We start from the raw sequence: 27,645 nt of genomic DNA on the forward strand, positions 1-27,645 counted from the left end.
AATGTCATTGAATTGTAGTACAGAAATTGTTGAATTGGTAGATGTTCTGCTATGTGTATTCTCAGTAACAAGAAGAAGAATAAAATAAATGAATAAAAAGTAAAAACAAAAAAAGAAGCCCTTTCTTAGTACAACACAGAGTTAGAAACCAGTAAAGGAGAAAACAGATTGAATTAGATAAAACTGTACCTTCTAGAAAAGAAAAACAGGGCATTAAAAGGCCTGACAAACTACGGAAAATATTCACTATGTATGTGTAGTTCAGAGGGTTAATATCACCAGGAAAAGGCCAATACCACAATAGGAAATAGAACATTAAAAAAAAAACAACTTTAATGGATGTCAACAACCAATTCCCTCTCCTTCTCCCTCCCCCCACAAACAGTAATCATTAGAGAAATGCCAGTTCTAATATTCAGAAAATGTACATTTTTAAAGTACTTGAAATACTTTTCACTTACTATGCTAAATACTCAGTTGTTGAATGTGGAGAAAGAGGCCCTCATTCTAACATATTTTGGTGAGGGTTTAAACTAGACAGCCTTTCTAAGAGCCTATTCGGCAACATGTATCAAATCACATTGCTTTAGAACCAGTAAGGGAACTGTATCATAAGGGAATAGATGTGTGGGAAAAGATAAACATGTAAGGATGCTCATTTCGATATTATTTTTTAAATAGTAAATTTGAAACAACTGAAATGCCAATCATGGAAGGCTGGTTTAATCCCTTTGTGGTGCAAGAGTGGATCCCCGCCCCTCCCCCAGAGCAGCTGAGAGGGATCAGTGCATACAATAACCCGAATACCAAAAATCCAAAAACAAACCCGTTGCTGTGGATTCTGACTCATAGCGGCCCCATAGTGCAGAGTAGAACTGGCCCATAGAGTTTCCAAGGAGCAGCTAGTGGATTCAATCTAATGACCTTTTGGTTGGCAGCTGAGTTCTTAACCAGTGCACCATCAGGGCTCCATATACTGCATTAAAAAAAAAAAAAAAAAAAAAAACCATTGCCTTGGAGTCGATTCTAACTTATACAGACCTTATAGGACAGAGTAGTAATGTCCCATAGGGCTTCCAAGGAGCACCTGCTAGAGTTGAACTGCTGACCTTTTGGTTAGCAGCTGTAGCTCTTAACCACTACACCGCCAGGATATGGCATAATGAGGAGGAAAAGAAGGTTCTATTTAAGAGTATTGAGTGTTTTCTCATTTTTCTAAATATACATGTGTATATGAAATTAAAAAAAAAAAAAGTTGCCATCAAGTTGACTCCAACTCATGACAACCCTTTGTGTGTCAGAGGGAAACTATACTCCAAAGAGTTTTATTTTTTCTTCATTTTCTTTTTAATTGTGGTAAAAATACACATAATACAACATATGCCATCTCAACAATTTCTTCACATAAAATTCAGTGATACTGATGGCAGTTCTTCACATTGTGCCATCATTCTCCCTATCCTTTTCAAAAACCTTCTACCACCATTAATAGAAACTCGATTCCACCTAAGCAGAAACTCTCCTTCCCCCCTCCCTGCCACCTCTGGTAACCACTAATAATCTTTAGTTTTTGTATCCACTGCCGTCAGGTCAATTCTGACTCATAGCAACCCCGTAGGGTTTCCAAGCCTGTAAATCTTCACAGAAGCCAACTGCGACATCTTTCTCTCAGAGAGCCACTGTTGGTTTCAAACGACAGACCTTTCGATTGGGTTCTATATATTTGCATATTTCATGTAAGTGAGATCATTCAGTATTTGTCTTTGTGCAGCTGACTTATTTCATTCAGTATGATGTCTTCAAGGTTTATGCACGGTGTGGTATCAGAGCATCGTTTCTCTTTATGGCTGAGTAGTATTCCATTGTGTGTATATACCGAATTTGTTTATCCACTCATTTGTTGATGGACAGTTAGATTGTTTCCACCTTCTGGCTGTTGTGGAAAATGCTGCAATGAACATCGGTGTTCAGATTTCAGTTTGTGTTCCAGCCTTCACTTCTCCTGGTTACATATGTAGGATTAGGATTGCTGGGTTACATGGTCACCCCGTGTTCACTTTTGGAAGAATCATCAAACTGTTTTTCACAGTGGCTGTACCATTTTACATTCCTACCAGCAATGGATGAGGTTTTCGGTTTCTCCATAACCTTTCCAACACCTATTGTTTTCCAGGCTTTTGTTGTTGTTGTTGTTTATCACTGTCATTCTAATGGATTGAGGAGGTTATCTCAGTGTAATTTCAGTTTGCATGTCTGATGGCTAATGACATTGAGCATCTTTTCATGTGCGTGTTGGCTATTTGAATATCCTCTTGGGTGAACTATTCAAGTCCTTTGCTCATTTTTGGGTTGGGTTGTTTGTCTTTTTGTTGTTAAGTTGTAGAAGGTTTTTTGAAAATATATTTTGTACATTAGGCCCTTATCAGATATATGGTTCCTGAAAATTTTCTCCCAATCTGTGGGCTGTCTTTTTACTTAGCTCATAAAGTCCTTTGATGAACAAAAGTACTTAGTCTTTGTGAGGTCCCATTTATCTCTTTCATCTTTTGCTGCCTGTGCAAATCTACTGTTAAAAACTAGGCCTCACAGCCAAGTCCTTGTATTTTCTTGTAAGAATTTTGTGATTTCAGTTTTCTCATTTAAGTCCTTGATCTATTTCGAATTCCTTTTTGTATATGGTTTGAGTCATAGATTCCGATTCATTCTTCTGCACATGGGAATCCAATTCTCCCAGCATCCGTTGTTGAAGAGACTCTTCCTTCACCATTGATTGACCTTTGGCACCTATGTTGAAGTCAGTTCACCATAGGTGTATGGACTTTTTTCTGGACTCTCAATGCTATTCCATTGGCCTATATGTCTATTATTATACCAGTGGAGCAGTTCTACTCTGCAACAAATGAGTCAGAATCCACCGAACAGCAATTAACAACAGCTACTTTTTTCACCACAACCAGTCTGTTTTAATTACTATGGCTTTATAGTATATTGTGAGATCAGGAAGTGTGAGCCCTCTTTATTTTTCTTATTTAAGATTGCATTAGCTATTTGAGGTCCCTTGCCCTTCCATATAAATTTGGGTATTGGCTTTTCTATTCTGTAAAGAAGGCTGTTGGAATTTGGATGGGAGTTGCATGAATTTATAGATTGCTTTGGATCGTATTGACATCTTAAATTTATTAAGTCTTCCAATCCATAAACATGGACTATCCCTCCATTTATGTAGATCGTCTTTAATTTCTTTTAGTAATGTTTTATAGTTTTCTGTGTGCAAGTCTTTCACCTTCCTGGTTTAATTTATTCCTAGGTACTTTATTCTTTTGGATAAATGATAATGTTTCCTGAATTTCCTTTTCTGCTTTCTTCATTGCTGGTGTATAAAAATCCTGCTGATTTTTGTATGGTGATATTATACCCTGCCACCTTACTGAATTTATTTATTAGTTCTGATAGCTTTCTTGTGGACTCTGGGTGTCTCTGTGTATAGGATCATGTTTTCTGTGAAAAGGGATAGTTTTACTTCCTCCTCCCCAATTTGGGTACCTTTTTCTTTTTCTTTCCTAGCTTAATTGTGCTGGCTAGTTCTTCTAAAACAATGTTGAATAGCAGTGGTGAGAGTGGGCATCCCTTTCTTATACCTGATCCTAATGAAAAATCTCTCAGTCTTTCTCCATCGAGTAAACTCCATGTGAACTGTGGGTTTTTCATAAATGCCCTTTATTATGTTGAGGAATTTTCTTTCTATTCCTATCACGCTGAGTGTTTTTATCATGAAAGGGTATTGAATTTTGTCAAGTGCCTTTTCTGCACCTGTTGAGATGATCATGTGATTCTTTTCCTTTATTCTATTAATGTGATCTCTTGCATTGAGTTTCTAATGTTGAAACCACCTTTGCATTCCTGGGATAAATCCCACTTGATTATGGTATATAATCCTCTTAATGTTTTTCGATTCAGTTTGCTAGTATTTTTTTGAGTATTTCTGTATCTATATTCATTAGGAATATTGGTTTGTAGTTTCTTTTCTTGTGCTCCGTAGGATTTCCCATGGCTGATTTTTCAGAAGTAGATTGCCAGGCCATGTGAGGTACCTCTGGGTAGACTGGAACCTCCAACAAATTAGCAACCAAGCACATTAGCCATTTGCACTGCCCAGAGAACGCATGAAAGTATATAGATACACAGTAAAAAAAAAAAAAAAAGAAACTGAGAAAAAAGATGTACATCAAACTTAACAGAGATTATCTCTTGGAAGTAGCGTTAAGGGGAGATTTTTACATAGTACTTAATAGATCTCTTAATTATTTAAAATGTTTTCAGTGAGCATGTATGACTTTCATTTATCAGACTAACTTTGTATTTTCATTTTGCATAAGAGAGAAATCAGGTTATGGGGACAAGGTCCCTGGGTGGTGCAAACGGTTGACACATGGCAGGTAACCAAAGTGTGGGCTTTTTGGACCCAACCAGTGGCACCGTGGAGGAAACAAGCCTGGGAATCTCTGCTTCCATAAAGATTATAGCCAAGGAAACCCTATGAAGCAGTTCTGCTCTGTAACACGTGGGGTCTCCTAAGTCGCAAATCAACAACAGAATATGGCTGCAGGACTGCGTTTTAACTTTTGGCGCTGATTGGAAAAGAATATTTGTAACTCTTGCCATAAATTACTACATCTATATAAAATGTCTGCTTCATCCTTTCTTGCATGCAGCAAACAGTTATTGCTTCCCATATGCAAAAGCACCGGGCTAGGGCTTGTGGGAATACAGACATTAATAAAACATGCCTTTTCCTTGGAGAACTTTGAGGCCATTGGGGGAGACACATGGAAGCAACCAGCTAACACGGAGGGGAGAATGAAGTGAAGATTGCACTCTAGGCAATATGTTGCTGCTACATATGATCGAAGTGCTTTTGAAGCGCAGAAAAGGGGCCGCTAATTTCCACTGAGGGGATTTGAGAAGGGTTCCCTAAGGAGGAGTCGACTTGACAGCACTGGGTTTGGTTTTCATTTTAGCCCCCTGAGGAAGCAGCTTTAAAGAGTGAGGAGGATTTCAACCAGGGAAGAAGGCTGATAAAAGCTGTAGAAACAAAGGGGCATGCTAGACTGAAGGAAAAGTGTGAGAAAGACCAGGAAGCATGACCCACTATGGCACGGCCAAGGTCACATGAGCCATCAGGTCAGTGTGGCTGAAAGAAATCCTCCTAGTGTTCTCACTCACGCCTTTGTGTCCAGGGCCTAGCAACATGTGTTGGATGGATGGATGGACGATGGATGGATAAACAAACACATAGATAGTGCACAGCTCCACTAATTTTATTTCACAACATATACAGGCCCCCAGGGTTACTAATGTCACTCTTCTTTAGCTTAACACTTGAAACCTAGAGAAGGAAATCCATTTGCTCTAGGAATAATGTGAGCAGAATTTATGCATATAGATAAAAGCTGTAAAGGAACATGGAAAGCACACATACACAGTCATCAAATCACTTTGTATTGCATTCCAGCAAAATGTCACACCTAAGCAGGGTGCAGGCGTCAAGAGGAACCAGGGACACGTGGCTCTGTGTTCCATGGGAAGAGCATATACCTGTTCTATTTATGTTAGAACCTCCCTTCCCTTAAACGCTATGTGACCTCAAGTCTGACGTTACACATAACTGGCACAATGAGATTAGGAGAATAAAGAGGCCCCAGTGGAATGAATGCTTTCTACAGAAACCAAGAGATCTAATGCTCTGCTTCAGCTGTTGGAGAAAGCTTCCTTACTACCATATACCAAATTGGAGGCATGTTAAAACCAGCTGACCAACCAAGGAGACTGCTACATTTCATGGTTCTTAGAAGGAAAAAAGGACAGAAGCAAGATAGGAAAGGAAGCAGGACTGAATTTCAAGTGTACCTCAAAGAGTGTGCTAAAGATATGCATAGGGCTTAAAGAATGGTTTCAAAGCAATAATTTCAAGCACAAATTGGTTTCTAATATACGCAGTAGGAGGATGTTGTGCCACATGGGACAATAAAAACCTCATAGGGGTTTAGTCACTTATTCTATGACACAATAATAGGAATAGACATTTCCATTCAAAACTGCAAAAGTTAATTCTTTCAGATCTATTGGCCTGAGCCTGGGAAGGTGATACAAGAAAGGCAGCTTAAGATCAGTGATTTAGAGTCAGACCGCCCACTTAATTAGCCCAGTTACCTTGGGCAATTAACCTAAAAACTTCAGTTTCTTCATTTACAAAGCAGACATAGTAAAATTACCTTCCTGATAGGGATTTTGAGATTATCGTCTGAAATACAATCTATGATGTTAGTGCTTAGAATCTTTGGTGACATCCTCACTAAAATTTCAATAAGGCTTTGATGCAGCCAATGTTAACAAAGTTTTCTGGAAGTGCGTACTGGAACAGTTTTGGTTAAGCAACGTAAACTAATGAAAGTCCCAGAAACAAAGAACAAAAACTTTGCCCATTAGATGTTGATTTGATTGGAGGTTCTCAAACTTTTCCAAATGCTTTGCGGATACGTTATCTTAATTCATTTATCATGCCAGGAACATAGATGGTGTTCAACAAATGTTATTAACTTGGGGAGAAAAACTACCAGTGGGCAAAGCTGGTTGATCTTGGCAAAGGCTCAAGGATTTTAATGCTTTTAATCTTGTAACAAGGGAGTGAGCCAAAACTATCTTTCAACAGGTGAAATTGCTTTTCCAAATTCCCTTCTTACCTCTCCTAATTATCTCCAGCTTGATGTTGACTCACAACAGAATTCTAGAATATGTCATTATTATGCAGTTAGTGAGGACTTAGAGGGCTTTGATTATCCAGCCTGGATTGACAAAACAAACCATGTCCCCAAATAAACCCCTAATTACAACTTTTGGCAGTGTTAAGAGTTCAAAAGATCATGTAAATTTTATAGAATTTCTTCTCCTTCATTAGACTGTGAACATTTTCAGGTCCGTGACTTTATACACATTTGAATCCACTGCAGTGTCCATCCCAAAATAAGTTTTCAACAACTGCTGATTCATTAAGGGAGTAAATGAAGTAATGGCATTTAACAAAGTCTTTCACTATATTTTAGGAAGACATTGAGAAATATGGACTAGAAAATAATACAGGTAGGCAAGTCCACAGCATTTGAATTACTGTAATTAACGAATGGATTAATGTCAACCCCGAAGAAAGTCTAGGTCACAGACTCAAGACTCCGTGCCTTTCAATGTTATCATCAACAAATCACATGGAAAATAGAAGCCATGGTTATCACATTGCATCCTTTACCAAAGATGATCTGTCTCCTGAGACCCAATTCACCATACCACACCAGCACCCAGACCCAGAACAGCCTTACAAGTTAGAACTGTGAGCCAAAGTAATAAGCAGATTTAAAAAAAAAAAAAAAAGAGAGAGAAAGATTTGGTAGCCAATTCATTTTTAAAAACCTGGTGATTTTATTGCACACTCAGTGTGAATAAAACCCACGTCAAGGATTCTGAAAATTGTGAAAGCAATTTTGAAATTTGGTGCCATCCCTCTGAATTTTACATATTCCTTATCTCAGAAGTTATACTTAATGGAATTTGTTGAAAACACACAAAAAAGAAAGAAAGCAGTCTGAGAAAAGATAAATGATTACGAGGGTGTCCTAAGAAATTTAATTTGTAATAGCCAAAACAAAACAATCTTAATATTCAGCCAAAGGCAAAGGGGGTTGATTTTAAAAATTATGACTCATCAACCCAGTGGGGGACTAGAGAGCCATTAAGAAATATGGCTGATGAAACAAAGTAAATTACCTTTCTCCTTTTGAAACCCCTCTAAGATGAATAAGAAGTATTAGACTGCTAAGATAAATAAAAGGAGAATCGAAGCAGTAACAGTTGTCAGTAAACATAAAAAGCTGAACCCTGACTGCCTGGCTGGGAGAGGCTTGTTAGAAGAAACAAGAATCCTAAAAAGGAGGGCCAAGATGGTGGAGTAGTCAACGTTTCCTGTGGTCTCTCTTACAAAAAACACCCGAAAAAAAGCAAGTGAATCGATTATTTATGACAATCTAGGAGCCCTGAAGATCAAAGACAAAGTTGAGGAGTCAGGCTGAGTGGTAGGCAGATGGAGAGACAGTTCAGAGGCAGCAAGGATTTGCCAGACCTGACCTGCCCAGCAAACTGCAGGCTGGATTGGCCAGTGTACGTGGGATGAGACAAGCCGTAGTGCTCGGGATACATTTTTTACACTGGCAGAAACCAAGTGGCAGAGATTCTGTGCAAGCCTGTGGAGCCAGGGGAAAGCAAAGCTGAATCTGCAAAAGTTAAGTGCACGTGTCTAACCTACTGTGTGGGGTCAAAAAAAAACCCTTCCCCACTCTGGAAAGTATCTCTCTCCTATTTACCTGCCCCCTCCTCGCTCTGCTTCAGTCCTGGTCTGGCTTCAGCAATTGCTGCACCCCCTGAGCCCAAAGTGGGACCCATCACATGCCCCAAGCCATTCTTCCTGCTTTGGAGAGGGAACAAATTAACAAACAGGAAAAATAATCTGTGAGCTTCCCTAAGCTGGGAACTCAGAGCAGGTAGAGACCTTTGTCTAGGTACAGACATAAGGGGTCCATGGACTTTGAATGCCTTTTACTCCTGCCTACACCTGTGTGGACCCATTTCAACAGTGTAGGCCCTCATGAACACAATACAACAGGTTATAGACCTGAAGCCTATTTTCAACTGCAACAGTTAAGGGGGAGTGGCAGATGTGTGACATTTAACACCACCCTGCCCATTAAGCAGGGTCCTCACCTACCCACATCAGCAGCCTGGGACTGGTGGCTCCACACACTCCACCAAGCCACCCGTAACAGGGGTCTGAGAATAAGTGGTGCCTCCCAGTCCTTACAGCCAACAGCATTGGGTGCCCAAAGTCTGGCAGCGAAACCCACTCACCTGTGTACTCTAGGGAACAGGGATACACCTTCCACCCAGGCACTCAGGGACAGCCGTCAACCCCCTACCTTCCTCAGCACTTTGGTTTCCCCTACATAACCCTGCCTGTCTAGGACTGTAGGTGAGAGCCTGCACCACACACTCAGTGACTGATGACCTGGACACTTTATCTGAATCCACACAAGAAAAGTAAATGGACTCCAGACCTCACATACCTAGTAACAGCTCTAACCACCTGGTGACAGGACGTGAGGGCTTCAGAGATGCCATTAATCAAAGTAGCTCACAAAACCAGCCTATTTGGGCATATCAAAGTAAAACAAAATAAGAAGCTAGGACACAGTAAGCAAAAATAAAACAAATATAATAACGTATTTTATTGATAGCTCAGAGAAAACAGTTAATATCAAGTCACATAAAGAGCCAGACCATGATGGCTTCAGTAAGCTCCCAAAACAAAGAACCAAGGAACCTCTCAGAGGAAGATAAATTCTTGAAATTACCAGAGATAGAATTCAAAAGATTAATATACAGAGCTCTTCAAGAGATCAGGAAAGAGATCAGGCAAAATGTAGACCAAGGCAAGGAACACACAGACAAAGCAACAGGGGAACTTAGGTTATACAAGAGCACAATGACAAATTTAACAGGCTGCAAGAATCCATAGAGAGACAGCAGACAGAAATCCAAAAGATTAACAATAAATTTTCAGAATTAGACAACTCAGTAGAAAGTCATAGGAGCAGAATTGAGACAATGGAAGTCAGAAATAGTGAGATTGAAGATAAAATACTTGGCACCAACATATGTGAGGAAAAATCCGATAAAAGAATTTTAAAAAATGAAGAAACCCGAAGAATTATGTGGGACTGTATCAAAACGAATAATATACAAGTGATTGGGTTACCGGAAGAGGGAGGGATAACAGAAAATACAGAGAAAATTGTTGCAGATTGGTGGCAGAAAACTTCCCTGATATTCTGAAAGATAAGAAGATATCTATGCAAGAAGCTCATTGAACTCCACACAGAACACAGGGTAGACCCCAAAAGAAAGTCACCAAGCCATATTATAATCAAACTTGCTGAAATCAAAGATAAAGAGAGAATTTTAAGAGCAGCTAGGGATAAATAAAAAGTCATCTACAAAGGAGAGTCCTGGCTACTCAGCAGACCATGTGGGCAAGAAGGCAATAGGATGACATATATAAAGCCTTGAAGGAAAAAAAAAAAAAAAATTTGCCAGCCAAGAATTATATATCCACCAAAACTGTCTCTCAAATATGATGACGAAGTTAGGGCATTTCTGGATAAACAGAACTTAAGGGAATTTTTAAAAACCAAACCAAAATTAAAGGAAATACTAAAGGGATCCCTCTGTTTAGAAAACCAGTAACAGCAGATAAATAATCCAAGACTAGAACACAGGACAGAACAACCAGATATCAACCTGGATAGGGAAGGCACAAACATAAATCAAAGCTAAAACACTAAATATAGGAAACAGAGATGTCAATATGTAAAAGATGACAATATTAAAAAAAAAAAAAAGGGACTAAATAATGTAGTCATAGAGCTTTCATATGGTGAGGAAGTCAAGGCAATATCAAGAAATAAAAGATTGTTTAAACTTGGAAAAATAGAGGTAAACATTAAGGTAACCACAAGGTAAACTAACAGTCCTACACCTCAAAATAAAAAACAAGAAAAACATAGACTCAGCAAATACAAAATCAACAACAATGAAAAAGATGAAAAGAAAATACATAAAGAAAACTCAGCACAGAAAATTTAAGTAGAACAAAGAAAACTGTCAACAGCACAAAAACAAAAAAATACATCAAAATGACAACACAAAACTCATACCTGTCAATAATTACACTGAAGGTAAATGGACTAAATGCACCAATAAAGAGACAGAGAGTGGAAGAATGGATTAAAAAAAAACAGGATCCATCTACATGCTGCCTACAAGAGACACACCTTAGACTCAAAGACACAAATGAACTAAAATTCAAAGGATAGAAAAAATATATATCAAACAAACAGCAATCAAAAAAGAGCAGAAGTGGCAATATTAATCTCTGACATAATAGACTTTAAAGCAAAATCTACCACAAAGGATATGGAAGGATACTGTATAATGATTAAAGAGTTAATATGCTAGGAGGGCATAATCATAATAAATATTTACACACCCAATGATAGGGCTCCAAAACACATAAAACAAACTCTTAACAGCATTGAAAAGTGAAATAGACAGTTCTACAATAATAGTAGGAGACTTAAACATACCACTTTCAGTTAAGGATAGAATATCTAGAAAGAAGCTCAGTAAAGATATGGAAGATCTGAATGCCACAATCAACCAACTTGATCTCACAGACATATACAGAACACTCTACCTAACAGCAGTCATATTTCTTCTCCAATGCACATGGAGCGTTCTCCAGAATAGGCCACATTTTAGACCACAAAGCAAGCCTTAACAGAATTCAAAGCATCAAAATATTACAAAGCATCTTCACTGACCATAAAGCCATAACAGAAATCAATAACAGAAAAAGCAAGGGAAAAAAATCAAATGCATAGAAATTGAACAACACCTTGCACAAAAACTACTAGGTTATAGAATAAATCAAGGATGGAATAAAGAAATTCACAGAAGCTTTGGAGCACAGCAAAAGCAGTGCTCAGAGGTCAATTTATAGCAATGAATGCACACATCCCAAAAGAAGAAAGGGCCAGTTGGCATTACAAAGTTTAGTAAGAAAATGATCTGTATCCCACTTTGGTGAGTGGTGTCTGGGATCCTAAAAGCTTGTGAGCAGCCATCTAAGATGCATCAATTGGTCCCAACTCACCTGGAGCAAAGGAGAATGAAGAACGCTAAAGACACAAGGAAAATATTAGCCCAAGTAGACAAAAGGGCCACATAAACCAGAGACTCCATTAGCCTGAGATCAGAAGAAATAGATGTTGCCCAGCTACCACCAATGACCACCCTGACAGGGAACACAACAGAGAGTCCCTGAAAGAGCAGGAGAAAAGTATAAGTGCAGAACTCAAATTCACATAAAAAGACCAGACTTAATGGTCTGACTGAGACTAGAGGAACCCCAGAAGACGTGGCCCCCAGACTCTCTCCTAACCCAGAACTGAGACCATTTCCAAAGCCAACTCTTCAGACAGAGATTAGACTGGACTATAAAACATAAAATAATACTCATGAAGAGTGTGCTTCTTACTTCAAGTAGATGCATGAGACTAAATGGGCAGCTCCTGTTCCATGCTGGGATGAGAAGGCAGAAGGAGATAGGAGCTAGTTGAAACGACACAGGAAACCCAAGGTGGAGAGGGGGAGTGTGCTTTCACATTATAAGGATAGCAACTAGGGCCACATAACAATATGTGTATAAATTTTCATATGAGAAATTAACTTCAGCTGTAAACTTTCACCTAAAGCACAACTAAAAAAAAAAATTAAACACACACACAAAAGGATATATAAAGGCTCAGGAATTTGAGTCAAAAGTACCTGTACACACCAGAGTGCAGAATGATCTTGTGACAAAAGGACTGCCTGAAGATGCATATGTGAAGCAGTCAGACCTGCAGATTCCTCCCTGGCTGGCACAGGCAAATGTCTGTCCTCCCCAACTATGGGAATGGTTGAACCAGAAGACTCGGATTTCCAACATCACGTACATCTGAGAGTGTACTGAAAACCAGAGTTGAGTGGAAATCACATGCTGAACCCCAGCTCTCGGGCCCTTTCCACCAGACTCACACTCTATAAGACTAGCTTCCACCCTCAGGCAGGAGTTTAGGGGGTTTCCTCTGTGTGGAACATGACTGTCTTGAAAGAATAGGGATATTTTTGGATTTGGCAATGAACAACAAGATTTCTGCCTTGACACCTACAGGGAACCCGATGAGTGTGTCAACATGCCCTATCCATAGAAACATTACTAATTATAAACATTTGGCCAAAGATAAAAGGAGCAATTAATCAAGAAGATTTAACAATCATAAATATATATGTACCCAACCTAGGAGCACCTAAATTTTTCAAGCAAACAGTGTTAGAATTGAAGGGAGAGATAGATAGCACTGCAATAATAGTTGGAGACTTCAACACGCTGTTTTCAATATTGGACAGAACATCTAGAAAGAAGATGAACAAGGCAACAGAGGACCTGAATGACACTATAAACCAACTACAATTAACAGATGTATGTAGAATAGTCTACCTAACAACAGCACAATGTACATTCTACTCCAGTGTACATGGATCATTCTCCAGGATAGACCTCATGTTAGATCACAAAATACTCTTTATAAATTTAAAAAGATGAAGTCATATGAAGTATTTTCTCTGACCACAACGTACTGAAGCTACAAATCAATGATAGAAAAAAAAAAAAAAAAAACTAGAAAATACACAAACATATGGAAATTTAACAACACACTGTTAAACTACCAGTAGGTCAAGGAAGATACCAAAAAACAAATCACAAATTTCTTAGAGTCAAATAAATATGAAAGCACAACATACCAAAACTTATGGGATACAACAAAGGCAGTAATCAGAGGGAAACTTACAGCAATAAATGCCTGTATGAAAAAACAAAAAAGATCTCAAATCAACAGCCTAGCTCAACAACTCCAGGAACTAGAAAGACAAGTGCAAACTCTGACTAAACCTACCATAAGAAAGGAAATAATAAAGATCAGCACAGAAATAAATGAAAATGAAAATAGAGAAACAGAAAAACAATAGAGCATCAGCAAAACTCAAAGTTGGTTCTTTGAAAAGATCAATAAAATCGACAAACTTTAGCTAGACCAACAAAAAGAAATAACAGATGCGAATAACCAAAATAAGAAATGAAAGAGGGGGCATTACAACTGACCCAACAGAAATAAAGAGAATTATGACAGCATATTATGAACAACTGTTAACAATAAACTGGATAACCTACACGAAATGGAAAACTTCTTAGAAGCACACAGTCTACCCAAACTAACTCAAGAGGAAATAGGAAGTTTCAGCAGATCCATAACAAGTGAAGAGATGGTATCAGTGATCAGAAACCTTCCAGTAGCAACACAGCAAAAGACCTGAACCAGTGGGCTTCACTGGGGAACTTGACCACACATTTAGAGAAGAATTAACACCAATACTGTTTAAACTCTTCCAAAAGATAAGAAGGAAGGAATCTTCCTTAATTCATTCTATGAAGCAAACATAACCCTGATACCAAAACCAGACAAAAACACTACAAGAGAAGAAAACTACAGGCCAATATCTCTTATGAATACAGTTGCAAAAATTCTCAACAAATACTAGCAAAGAGAATTCAACAGCATGTTAAGAGTCTTACACCATGACCAAGTGGGATTTATTGCAGGAATACAGGGATGGTTCAACATTAGAAAATCAATCAGTGTAATACAGCACATCAATATAACGAAGGAAAAGAGTCACATGAGCATCTCTATGGATGCAGAAAAAGCATTTGATAAAATCCAACACCCTTTCTTGATGAAAACCCTAAAGAAAACTGGAATGAAAGAAATTCCTCAATATGATTGAGGGAATATATGAATAGCCAACAGCCAACATTATGCTTAATGGAGAAAGACTGATAGCTTTCCCCTTGAAAGACAAGGGTTCCCACTTGCATCACTTCTTTTCAATATTGTATTAGAAGTCCTAGCCAGAAAGACACAACTACAGTTCTGTACTCACCAAGATAAAAACAGTAAGAAGGTAACCAAAAGCTCAGAGGAGAAACACGAGCCACATCATCTACCCTGAGACCAGAGCTAGATGGTTCCCAGCTACCAACACTGACCATTCTGATCGGGATCACAATTAGATGGTCCCATGTAGAATGGGAGAACAATGTGAAGCAAAACTCAAATTCTTATTAAAAAAAAAGCCAGATAAACTAGAACAGTAGGGAACAGAGGACACACTGAAACTATTGCCACGAGAGACTCTTTAAACCTAGAACCAAGCCTATCCCCTGAGATCATCTTTTAGCGAAATAGCAGAGTGGCACACAAAATAAAGGATATTGCCGGTAAGATTGGTGCTGTACTTAAAAACCATCAGTATGAGACCAGAAGGTCAACAAGTACTCAAAAGCAAAGATGAGAATGGAACAGGGAAACTAGAGTACAGGAAATGGAACAAACAGAACACAAAGAGAATGTTGACACGTTGTGATAAATGTAACTAATGTCACTGAACAATTTGTGCAGAAGTTGTCAAATTGGAAGCTAACTTGTTGTGTAAACTTTCACCCGAAACTCAATAAAGTGTTATTTAAAAAAAAAAAATAAAAGCCCTAGCCAGAACAATAAAACAAGAAACATAAATAAAAGGTATCCAGATCGGAAAACAAGAAATACAGTTGTCCCTATTCACAGATGATATGGCCCTCTATATAGAAAATCCCAAAAAGCCTGCAAGAAATCTTCTAGAGCTAATAGAGGAATGTAGCAAAGTTGCAAGATACAAGGTCAACAGACAAAAATCAGTTGGATTTCTATACACCAGCTATGAGAAATCTGAAAGAAAAATTAGGGAAACAATCCTATTCACAATAGCACCTAAGAGAATAAAATTCTTAGGAGTAAATTTAACCAAGAACGTGAAGGACTTATACAATGAAAATTATAAAACAGTGCTGAAAGAGATTAAAGAAGACTTAAATCGATGGAAAGCTGTTTTGTGTCCATGGATTGGAAGACTTAATATTGTTAAGATGTCAATACTACCCTAAGCGACCTGAAGATTCAATGTGATTCCAATCACAATTCAAATAGCTTTCTTTACAGAAATGGAAAAAAACCATTCCTCAACTTAATATGGAATGGCAAGAGGCCTGAAATAGCTAATGCAATGTTGAAAGAAGAAGAAACTAGGACTCACACTTGGTTATTTCAAAACATGCTATAAAACCAAACCCAAAACCCATTGCTGTCGAGTCGATTCCGACTCATAGCAACACTGTAGGAGAGAGTAGAACTGCCCCTTAGAGTTTCCAGGGAGCGCCTGGCAGATTCGAACTGCTGACCTCTTGGTTAGCAGCCATAGTACTTAACCACTACGCCACCAGGGTTTCCAAAACATGCTATACAGCTACAGTAATTAAAACAGCCTGGTACTGGTATTGGTACTGTTATACCAGTGCTAATACCAGTAAAACAACAGACACATAGACCAATGGAATCGAATTGAGAGTCCAGAAATAAAACCACACATCTGTGGTCAACTGACTTTTGACAAGATGTTAAGTTCTTTTGATGGGAAAAAAGAGTTTCTTCACTAAATGATAGTGTGAAAATTGAATTTCCATATGCAGAAAAATGAAACAGGATCACTGCCTCATACTGTACACAAAAACAAATTCAAAATGGATTAAGGACCTAAATGTGCAAACTAAAACCATAAAACTCTTAAAGAAAATGCAGGGGCAATGCTGTAGGTGAATTATCTAATATAACAAAAGCACAAACAGCAAAAGGCAAAATAAATAAAGGAATCTCATAAAAATTAAAAATTTTGTTCATCAAAAGACTACCAGAAAAGTGAAAAGACAAGCTAATGACTGGGAAAACATCTTGGGAAATCAGGAAATCATATATCTGGTAAGAATCTCATAATCAAAATATATATAAAGCTTCAACAAATTAACAACAAAAAGACAACCCAATCATTAAATGGGCAAAGGACTTGAAGAGACATTTCACCAATGAGTACATTCAGATGGCCACCAAACACGTGAAAAGATGCTTAATGTCATTAGGCATCAGAGAGATACAAATTAAAACCACAATGAGATTCAATTTCACTCCCCCAAGTATGACTAGGAAACCCTGGTGGCACAGTGGTTAAGAGCTATGGCTGCTAACCAAAAGGTTGGCAGTTCAAATCCACCAAGTGTTCCTTGGAAACCCTTTAGGGCAGTTCTACTCTGTCCTATAGGGCTGCTATGAGTCAGAATCAACTGGATGGCAATGCGTTTGTTTGTTTGTTTGTTCGTTCGTTTGTTTGTTTTAAGAATGGCTAAGTTAAAAAAAATTACAAGTGTTGGCGAGGATGTTGACGTATTGGAACCCTAAGGGCTTGGCTGCTAACCAAAAGGCTGGCAGTTCGACTCCACCAGCCGCTCCTTGGAAACCCTGTGGGCAGTTCTACTCTGTCCTATAGGGTTGCTATGAGTCAGAATCAATTCGATGGTAACTGGTTTTTTTGTTTTTTTTAATCCATTGCTGGTGGGAATGCAACATGGCACAAACATTGTGGAAAACAATGTGGCGTTTCTTCAAAAAACTAAAAATAGAACTATCCTATAACACAGCAATTCCACTCCTAGGTATATACCCAAAAGACTTAAAAGCAGAAACTCAAACAGAGACTTGTACACCAATATTCATTGCAGCACTATTCGCAATAGCCGAAGGTAGAAAACAATCTAAATGTCCATAAACAAAATGTAGTACATACATACAAAGGAATACTATTCAGCCAGTAGGAGAAATGAAGTCTCGATACATGCTGTGATATGAGTGGAACTTGAAGACATTATGCTAGGGAAATAAGTCAATCACAAAAGGACAAATAGTGTATAACATCACTTATATAAAAAGACAAGAAAAAACATAGTGTGGAGAACAAAGTTTATTAGTGGTTACCAGAGATGGGAGGGAGGGGGAAATGGAGGGTTAATGGAGATGGAAAAATCACATCAATTAAGAGTAGGGTTGCACAGCTGATTAATGTAATTGCTGTCAATAAGTTGTATACCTGTAAAAAGTTGAAATGATAGGATAAAAGTTGAAATGAAAGGATAGATATATTTACAAAAAAAAGGGGGGGGGGTAGATGCTGAGGCTGCTTATGTACAGCCAAACACCTCATGGGATTTGGTTCCTTGATTTGGAGGTTTAGGGTCATGGTTTCATGGGATACCCCAGTTAATTGATTTAATAACATGTTTAATGCTTCTATTCTACCTCCTGGTTTATTGCGTAGTGCCTAGAATATTAACAGCTTGCAAGCGATCATCCAAGGTAAAGCAGTTGATCTTTATTTGCCTGGAACAACAGACAAAGAGAAGAGTCAAGATTAGGAGGAGGATGTGGAATGTGGGGCCAATTGCCTCCATGAACAACTGCCTCATTTGCCATGAAACCCAAAGAATTGAATGATGCCTGGCTATCATTACTGAACATTTTGATCAAAGATTCTATAGAGGAATCCTGATCAAAAGGGGGAAAATGCAGAAGAGAATTTCAAATTTATCATGGACTCCAGACTTTCTGGAACCATGGATGCTGGAAGAACTCTGGAACTGTACCCCTGAGATAACCTTTAAACCTTAAACCAAAAATATCTCCCACAGCTTTCGTAAAACCAAATAGTTTAGCTTAACTGGTAAGAATGTCTGCCTTAAGTATTATGCTTTTTTAAGAACTATCTATATGGGATCAAAATGACAGTAGCAACTTGAAAGATTAGATAGGAATCTTAGGGGGCAGTGCGATTATGTTAATAGAGGAGGAACAATTCAGAGAAGGAGGGTGAGAATGGTTGCACAGCTCGAAGAATGTAATCAGTATAACTGAATTATAGCACATGTAGAAACCGTTGAATTGGCCTATGCTTTGCTGTGTATATTCTCAACAAGAAGAAAATAAATAAATTTTTTTAAAAAATTGTTCAGAGACCACCAGAAATTTAAGGAAAGATCAAAACATAGAGAAATAGGCTAAGACAAATAGAAAAAAGGAGCTTGAAGGGAAAAGAGACAACACATAAAGCAGAAGAAAATGAAATTAAAAAAAAAAAATTTAGCATATAAATAATAGCCTCAGAGATTTAAGAGAAAGTATTACATCCAGAAAAGAAGACTATGATGTTACCAAAAATATACATAATAAGAAAGAGCTCTTGGAAATTACAAATATAGTAAGAAATTTTCAGAAATTCAGAAGAGTCAATGAAGTCAAAGAAATTCCAAGAAAGAAGGAAAAATCAGAAAAAAATTAGGTGAGAATATATGAGAAAAATCCAATCCATTTAGAACCTTCAGTGTTCAGCTAATTGGAATCCCAGTGAGAGAAGAAAAAGAGAAAACAGAAGGAAGACAAATATGAAAGAAAAAACACTAGAAATTTTTCCAGAATTTAAAGATAAATTGTGAGGGTTCAAGGTGTGGCCCAGACAATAGATGAAGAGACCCACCCTAGGGCATGCCATCATGAAGTGTTTTAGGGCACTGAGGAGAAAGAAGTCCTTGAGTACTTCAATCTGTTAATGACCTTGGCTTCTAACTGATAGATTGGAGGTTCAAGTCCACACAGAGGTCTCATGGAAAAAAGAGCTAACCATCTACTTCTGAAAAATCAGCCATTGAAAACCCTATAGGTCACAGTTCTACTCTAACACACATGGGGTCGCCATGAGTCAGAATCAACTTTACAGCAGCTATTTTTGTTTTCTATTGTGGTGAAAATATATGCAACAAACCATACCAATTCAACAATTACTACGGGTATAATTCAGTGACATTGATTACATTCTTCAAGTTCTGCAACCATGCTTTTCCAAATTATTTCATTACCATTAACATAAACTCAATACCCCCTAAACAAAGACTCCTTCTTTCTCCCTCCTTCTCACCTTGGTAACTACTAATAAGCTTTGGTTTCTGTATATTTGCTTATTTCATGTAAGTGAGATCATCCAGTATTTGGCCTTTTGCAACTGACATATTTCAAATAACATCATGTTTTCAAGGTTCATCCATGTTGTGACATGCACCAGGATTTCATTTCTCTTTATGGCTGAGTGGTATTCCATTGTATGTATGTACCACATTTTGTTTATCCATTCATCTATTGATGGACATTGAGGTTGTTTACATATTTTGGCTATTGTGAAAAATACAGCAATTAGTGTACAGACTTCTGTTTTTGTTCCTGCTTTCACTTCTGGTTATATACCTAGAATTGGAATTGCTGGGTCATACGGTAGTTCTGTGTTCAACTTTTTGAGGAATTGCCAGACTGTTTCCGCAGTGGCTGTACCATTTTGCATTCCTACCAGCAATGGGTGAGGGTTCCAGTTTCTCCACAACTTCGTCAACACTTATTGCTGTTTTTTTTTTTTTTCATTGCCATTCTCATGGGGATGAATTGGTATCACATTGTGGTTTTGATTTGCATCTTATGTTGCTGAGCATCTTTTCATGTGCTTGTTGGGCATTTGAGTATCCTCTTTGGTGAAATGTCTGTTCATGTCATCAAAGCCTGCAAAGGGAAACAGACCACATATAGAAGATTGACGATCAGAATGGCATTGCATGTCTAAACTGCATAGTTGCATACTAGGAGATGGCGGAGCAATGGCTTAACATCCTGAAAGAAGGTTATTTCCAGTCTAGATTGCCATTGACATCTATACTGGCTTTTCAGTGTAATAGAATAAATCTATTACATTTTTATATTTTCAAGGAAGATCTCAAAAATTACCCGTCGTGTATCTTTTCTCAGAAAGCTGCTGGAGATGGTGTATTCCACTAAAGTAAAGAAGTGATTCAAATGGGAAAAAGGTATAGATCCAAGAAAGAAACAAGGGGTCCTGGAATAAGTAGAGGAAAAGGCATTTTTAGAAAATTTAGTTAGAAAACTAGGCAAACAAAAACAAATTCAGGGAAAATCAGAAGGCAATTTTGAAAGAAAACGTAATCATTTGGACTGGAGATTTTACACACACACACATTGTACATCTCCATTGGAGAAAATTCCTGTTGAAGAAAAATTTAGTTTAAAATGATTCTGTGTTTTACCGTATATGTATAACTTAATTGTGCTCCTGAGGAACTTTACACACACCAAGAGACAGTTGTTCAGACAGAACAAGGGGATACTGATTGGTTTAAAATCAGGAAAGGTGTGCATCAGGGTTGTATTCTTTCACCATACCTATTCAATCTGTATGCTGAGCAAATAATACAAGACTATGTGAAGAAGAACGGGGCATCAAGATTGGAGGAAGATGCATTAACAACCTGCGTTATGCAGATGACACAACCTTGCTTGCTGAAAGTGAAGAGGTCTGGAAGCACTTACTGATGAAGATCAGAGACCACAGCCTTCAGTATGGATTGCACCTCAACATAAAGAAAACACAAATCTTCACAACTGGACCAATGAGCAACATCATGATAAATGGAGAAAAGATTGAGGTTGTCAAGGATTTCATTTTACTTGGATCCATAATCAACAGCCATGGAAGCAGCAGTCAAGAAATCAAAAGATGCATTGGATTGGGTAAATCTGCTGCAAAGGAACTCTTGAAAAGTGTTGAAGAGCAAAGATGTCACCTTGAAGAATAAGGTGCGCCTGACTCAAGCCATGGTATTTTCAATCACATCATATGCATGTGAAAGCTGGACAATGAATAAGGAAGACCGAAGAAGAATTGATGCCTTTGAATTGTGTTAATGAAGAATACTGAATATGCCACAGACTGCCAAGAGAACGAACAAATCTGTCTTAGGAGAAGTACAGCCAGAATGCTCCTTAGAGGCAAGGATGGCGAAACTGAATCTTACATAATTTGGACATGTTGTCAGGAGGGATCGGTCCCTGGAGAAGGACATCATGCTTGGCAGAGTACAGGGTCAGCGGAAAAGAGAAAGACCCTCAACGAGGTGGATTCACACAGTGGCCACAACAGTGAGCTCAAGCTTAACAACGATTGTAAGGATGGCTCAGGACCAGGCAGTGTTTCATTCTGTTGTGCATAGGGTCGCTATGAGTCGGAACCGACTCGACGGCACCTAACAACAACAACATAACTTAACAGCGAATGATGATTTGACTAAACCTTGTGCTGTAATTATTTGGGAAGATTGAGGACAAAGTGAGTGTGTTTCTGTGTCTGTGTGTGTCTCTCTTGTGTGAACACGTGTGTCTCAAAGAACTAGATCCTTGTCTCCTCTTGTAAGAAGCCAATAAATCACATCTAAAATTGGAGAATCAAGAAATAGCAGATTATAGTCAGTAGTTAGAAAAATGGAGTAAATGCCAAAAGCAAAATATAGTTTTAAGTGTTTCTGCTGGGGTGGGGGTGGGGGACATGCAATTACTGGTTTTGGGTATAAGCTTTGTAGAACTATTTGACTTTTTTATGTACACATTTTTCTTAAAATATAGAAGAATGTTAAATGTAGGATGTGGTTATAATACATTGTAGTTGATGGATATTAAAAAAATGTTTTTTAAATAATTATAAATATAAATAAAAAACACCTAGTGCCATTGAGTCGATTCCAACTCATAGAGACCCTGTAGGACAGAGTAGAACTGCCCCATAGAGTTTCCAAGGAGCGCCTGGAGGATTCAAACTGCCGACCCTTTGGTTAGCAGCTATAGCACTTACTTACTACGGCACCAGGGTTTCCAGATATAAGTAAAGATAAATAAAAACAAGAAATACATATGCCACTAGTAATCTATTCTGGATGTTAATATTGAAAGTGAGATTGTCTTCCTTTTGCTTAAATTATTATTTTTTTAATTTTATACAGTAAATATGTATTCCTGATAAAATGAAAAAGGGGGTTTTTGCACACACACATATACATACATACATGTATGTATGAAATATTGTGTCCAGCCCAGAAGAGGTCGTCCTATTTATTAAGTGGAGCTCTGTTATGGGGTATGTGCTGTAAGCGTGGGTTACAAAGTCAAAGAGCATCAAGATTCGAACTAAAGTGCCACAAGGATGGTGCTGTTTGTAAGCACCATTTGCAGAGTGAACAGTTGGGAGACTGGAGAATATTTAGATTGGAGATATACGGTTTGGCTGCAAGCCCCTGAGGGCAGGATCCGAGTACAGTTGTAATTTTCATTATTTTCACAGACAGTAATCTGCACATAATGTGATACTTTTTAAATAAATTTTAAACAACAGGAGAGTGAATGAATGACCACTTTGCCTATAATGAGAGAGAAGATAATTAGGCAATGTTTCAGAAACAAAGAACTGGAATCCGTCAATACAATTTTACAGGCAAAACCAATTTTGCTCGGAATAGTTAGACTTGCCCAATGTTGACAAGCTGCCTTTAGAAGCTGTGAATTTTTCATTGTTAAAGCCCTTTAAGCAGAAGCTGGGTTTCTACACTGGGTGGGCGATTGATGTTCCATGTATTGCTCTGATGTTCCATACACTGATAAACTTCCTTACGATTCTAGATCCAGTGGTGGTCAGCCTGTTGGGGATTGGTCGGTCCTGGCTGCCTTGGCACATCCTAAGGCAATAAGCAGCCTAGGTCAGGGCAGGGTGAGGTCTGAGCGCACTGCTCTCCTGCCCCCTTTCACCCCCGCTCCCATGGCATAGACACAAATTGTGGTGGCCCCTGATAAAGCTTCCAGAAGGAATAGTTCCCTTTTGCATTTAATAAAGGGCTAAGGATTCCCTTTCTCATATTTATGCTGAGGGGAAGCTTACTCAAGTCTCCAGATTGGCCTGGAATCCCCAGACAAATAGGGCCAACCCCAGCTCCCAATCTCATGGAAGTCTTGAGGTTGTCCACAAGTGTTCATTATGCCACCTCATGGGTGTTCCTGGGAAATCTACGGGACCCTTCATCACTGTTTCCACTGCCTGCCTCCAAGCACCCCAGAAAGTGAACTGACAACTGGACTGACAACTTCTATAACTTTTATGTCACACATGCACACACTCCCCTTACAGAGTCACCCTGACGCTGTTTTCCTTCTTTGTGCTTCATAGGTTTCCCTGGGATCCCAGATTGATATACAGAAAAAGAAGAGGCGGGCACCAGCCCCCCCTCCGCCACAGCCACCACCGCCCAGTCCCTTGGTACCCAGCCGCACAGAGGACCGGGAGGAGAACAGGAAGAGCACCATGGGTGAGTGAGCTCTCTCGAGCTGTCTGCATGGTCGGACGCTTGCTCTCCAGCATGGTATTTAGCACTGTGTTAACTCTTGCAGTGGCCTCACTCCTTAACAGCATTCACCTAAAAAACATTGACGCTGAAGACAGCAAGTCTGGAAATAAACGGTTGAGAGTTCACTTCGTATCATATAGCAATGTTATATGGGGATTGCGTGGGCATTTAGGAGGTGGCGCAGAGGACGGGAGGGGGGAGAATGGGGGAAAAAACCGGGGCAGGGGTGAAAATGTAGAGGGAGTGAGTGTGAATGTGTGACTTGTTTGCCTCTCATGGAAAAGGGACATGTTCTCGAGATGACATCGGAGGCGGTTGTTTCGAAAGACATCTGGCAGAGAGTGGTGTTTTAGGCCCCCTGGAGTTTTTTATAGAATAAGTGACAACAGTTCAGTAATTTTTTGACCACCATGTTTGAAACTGATCTCCGTTTATGTGCTTTTTATATATTTAGCAAAGACTCTGACAGTCTGTGACATACAGAAAGAAAACCCAAAGAAAAGAGGATGGAATCGTAATATCTTTGAGCAGAGAGAGACCTATTGGACCATTATTTCCTCCCCCCTCATTTTACAGGCAAAGTGAAAAGAGACTAATGACAGAGCTCTCTAGATCCACAAACCAGGGATGACTAATATTACTTTAAAGAAATTCAGTGTTCATTATGTCATTGATGAACAGAAAGGGCTATTGAAAAGGAGTTGCAAAAATGGCAGCTTAGGATTCAAGCACTCATAACCTGAGACAATACCCCTGTGCACCCAGAGTGCATCAGAACTCATTAGTCAAGCAATTAAGACAGTCAGTCACAATGCAGTCGAATACACTCAGGAGCACCTGTGTTCTGCCTGCAACCTGATGGCTGTAGCCCCAGAAGAGAATCTATTCCCGAGTATAAGTGGTTGCGTTGTCAGGATCTAAAACTAATAAGAGCTACTAGCCTGTTTGTCAGCATTTTTTTCCCCTTAGTCAATACTCTAGTTTTAATGTCTTAGCATTTCAAAGCCCGTGGATTCATTATCCTAAGGAGTAATAGCCTCATATCTGTCCATCTTTTTTTCCCAAAGGAAATATTGCCAGATTTAAAGAAAACATTATCAGTAGATCATCTAAATAAACTTAGTTTTCTCCTATTTTATGATGAGACCCTCCCATTTTCCTGCCCAGCTCTTCCCCACTCTTTTTCTAGACCAACTAAAACCCTCAGATTTTTTGTTGGAATTCTGAGAAGTATCCACTTGAACTGGCAGTGTGGGTATGGTGGAGTCATGCCAACCTCTAGGTCAGAAAAGCCCATTGCAACCTAGGGAAGGGCCTCCTGATTTGGCTTGTAAAAGACTGAGTCCCAGCTGCCACACACAGGTGTAAAAGGAAAAGGGATATGGGTTTTCTCTTTTTTTAAGTGAAAGTTGTAGGAATAAGTCCCTTGCTACTTCACTAAGGTACATGTTAAAAGGGGGTGTAAACCCGTTGCCGTTGAGCCAGTTCCGACTCATAGCAACCCTATAGGACAGAGCAGAACTGCCCCATGGAATTTCCAAGGAGCGCCAGATGGATTCAAACTGCCAACCTTGTGGTTAGCAGCCGAACTCTTAACCACTATGTCACCAGCGTTTTCATATGAAAAGAAGGAGGTATACAGTAGTAATTCACCACAAGTCCTTCTCTCTAACCCCTAAAATATTCTTTGAGATAACTTTCCTACTGAAAATAATTCTGAATATTTTTTTGAGCAGAAGGATTATAGAGAAGCTCTTGGTGGCAGTTCCAAGTCAGATTGCCATCCTATCAGAAATCCCCCCAAATTAAAAGTACATTAAAGCACCACAAGCAGAACTTACTTTTAATCAAAATCTAGGCTTTAGGTTAAGAAAGAAAAAAAAAGTTGTCGCTATCCACAAAGAATGTTGGACACCTTCAGCTACCTAGATGTAAAGAGAAAGGTTCGTTTCAGAACTTGCAATGAAATACTATTGTAGCCGACTGGATTTGGGTCTTGACCCAAATTTCTTGGTAAACAACAATAAGACTTCAAGTCAGGAGACTGTCCTTCCTACAAGCTTGTGGAATCAGTCTTGCTTTAGAATGCCTCCTCAGGTTATAATACTTTTATACCAAGCAGACAGCACCCATCCAGGCCGATCTCCCTTATTTGTGCTTTGAGGGAGAAACTGATGTGCAGATTTGGGGAAATTCATGTTTTTCTATGTCTAGAGAGCTGTCACCTAGTGAAGGAATAAATGGATATGTCTCTTGATGAAGAACTGGTGTTTCTTAATATTTCTGTTAATTATCTGATGAAGGGCTTGAAGCACAGAATCCATCATTTATTTGAAGACTCTAAACTTTAAAGCTTGAAGAAAGTGTTTTTATAAGAAGTAATAGTAAACAGAACTTATGACACTAGTCGTTCATATCATTTATGACCTCATATCATTGATTTTTCAAAAATAGTAGCCAAAGAACAACATTTTCATGTCAAATTGTAAACGGATCCCCAGTGTATGAACAGATGAGAGACAGGCAGCTCGGGCTGCCACAGAGGTGGAATGGGGCGGGGTATACTGGCCCCTAACTCTCTCTCTCTGACCCGAAGAACTTCTTCGAAACAAAATTTGAAAACTCTTACCCTAAACAATGGAAGAGGTTGGAAGTATAACTGGTTTAAAAGAGGTAAGCTAAATTAATGGTTATTTGATTGGTAACAGGTCAGTAGACATAGAAAAGCAGCCAGAGTAAGGTAAGCAAATAAATCTGTAACCTTAAAAAGATGCAAGTGAATGAAGGGATTTTCCTTTAATTTGACAGGGCTGTTTAGGGGCTTTTAAAAGTAGTTTTAAAGCCCAACGTGTAAGTAGTTGTGCCTGTCAAAAATAAACTGCCACAGGGGGCAGATATCATCCCGTTGGCCCCGTAGCCCGGTCTTGTGAAATGTTGCATGAGTATGTCTGCTTCTGGTGGCTGCGAGTGAAGGCAGGTGTCTTTCAGCCTAACCCTCTGAAGTAACCACCGTTGATTCCACATAGGTGTTGGACGGCAGGTGCCACAAAAGCCTCCCCGAGGCACAGCGCGGGGCCCACCCCAGTTAGTGCTCCCCCCGCCCCCGCCCTACCCTCCTCCCGACTCGGATGTGGCTGAGCCTCTTGGCTTTCCTGGGGAAGGCGCTGGTCAGGAGGCCTCAGACCTGAGACCCAAACGTAGGTGCCTCTCATTTTCCTCCCAACTGTGTGTAGACCGTCTGCCTCTATGGTCACTGCTGGTGTTTCCAGACTTTCCATTCTTGCCTTTGGATATATGTGCCTTTCCTTTCTAGCTTTTCTTTCTGTATGCTCAGTGCAGTGGGTCTGATTGAACAGGGAATGCACTTTGAAATGCCACAGAGATCCTCTAAAGAATGATTCAGCCTGTTCGTCATTCATACCTGCGGTTAGACTCCATCTAAAGTTACACCTGGGAGTGGAGGCAGTCAGCGAGGGGCTAGTGTTTCTCAAATTAGAACTAACCTCAGAAGGTCTGTAGATAGCAACAGCCATCCAGTGCAGCAGTTATTTTGTTTGTATGCTCATGAGGCCAGCTTTGAGCGAATAGCAGTGTTGTGTTTAATAGTTTGGGGGGCTTATGAATTAAAGCCTTCAAACCATGTAGCCAGTGGCCAAGCATTAGTATTTCTACTCTGTGGAAAGGGAAAC

At 39.1% G+C, this 27,645-nt stretch overlaps 1 protein-coding gene across 4 annotated transcripts in view; it reads left to right on the forward strand.

Moving 5' to 3' along the window:
• The window catches only part of COBL (cordon-bleu WH2 repeat protein), a 369,968-nt gene that overhangs the window by 235,982 nt on the left and 106,341 nt on the right, over positions 1 to 27,645 (forward strand). For 2 of the 4 annotated variants that reach the window (XM_049893801.1, XM_049893802.1), the window contains 2 exons: positions 23,779 to 23,917; positions 26,983 to 27,153. In XM_049893801.1, coding sequence (XP_049749758.1) covers positions 23,779 to 23,917; positions 26,983 to 27,153 — 310 coding nt within the window. The remainder of the gene's footprint in view (positions 1 to 23,778; positions 23,918 to 26,982; positions 27,154 to 27,645) is intronic. The other 2 variants (XM_049893803.1, XM_049893804.1) reach the window with 1 other exon arrangement.

Source organism: Elephas maximus, chromosome 8 (assembly GCF_024166365.1).
Source record: "Elephas maximus indicus isolate mEleMax1 chromosome 8, mEleMax1 primary haplotype, whole genome shotgun sequence".
Lineage (NCBI taxonomy): Eukaryota > Metazoa > Chordata > Mammalia > Proboscidea > Elephantidae > Elephas > Elephas maximus.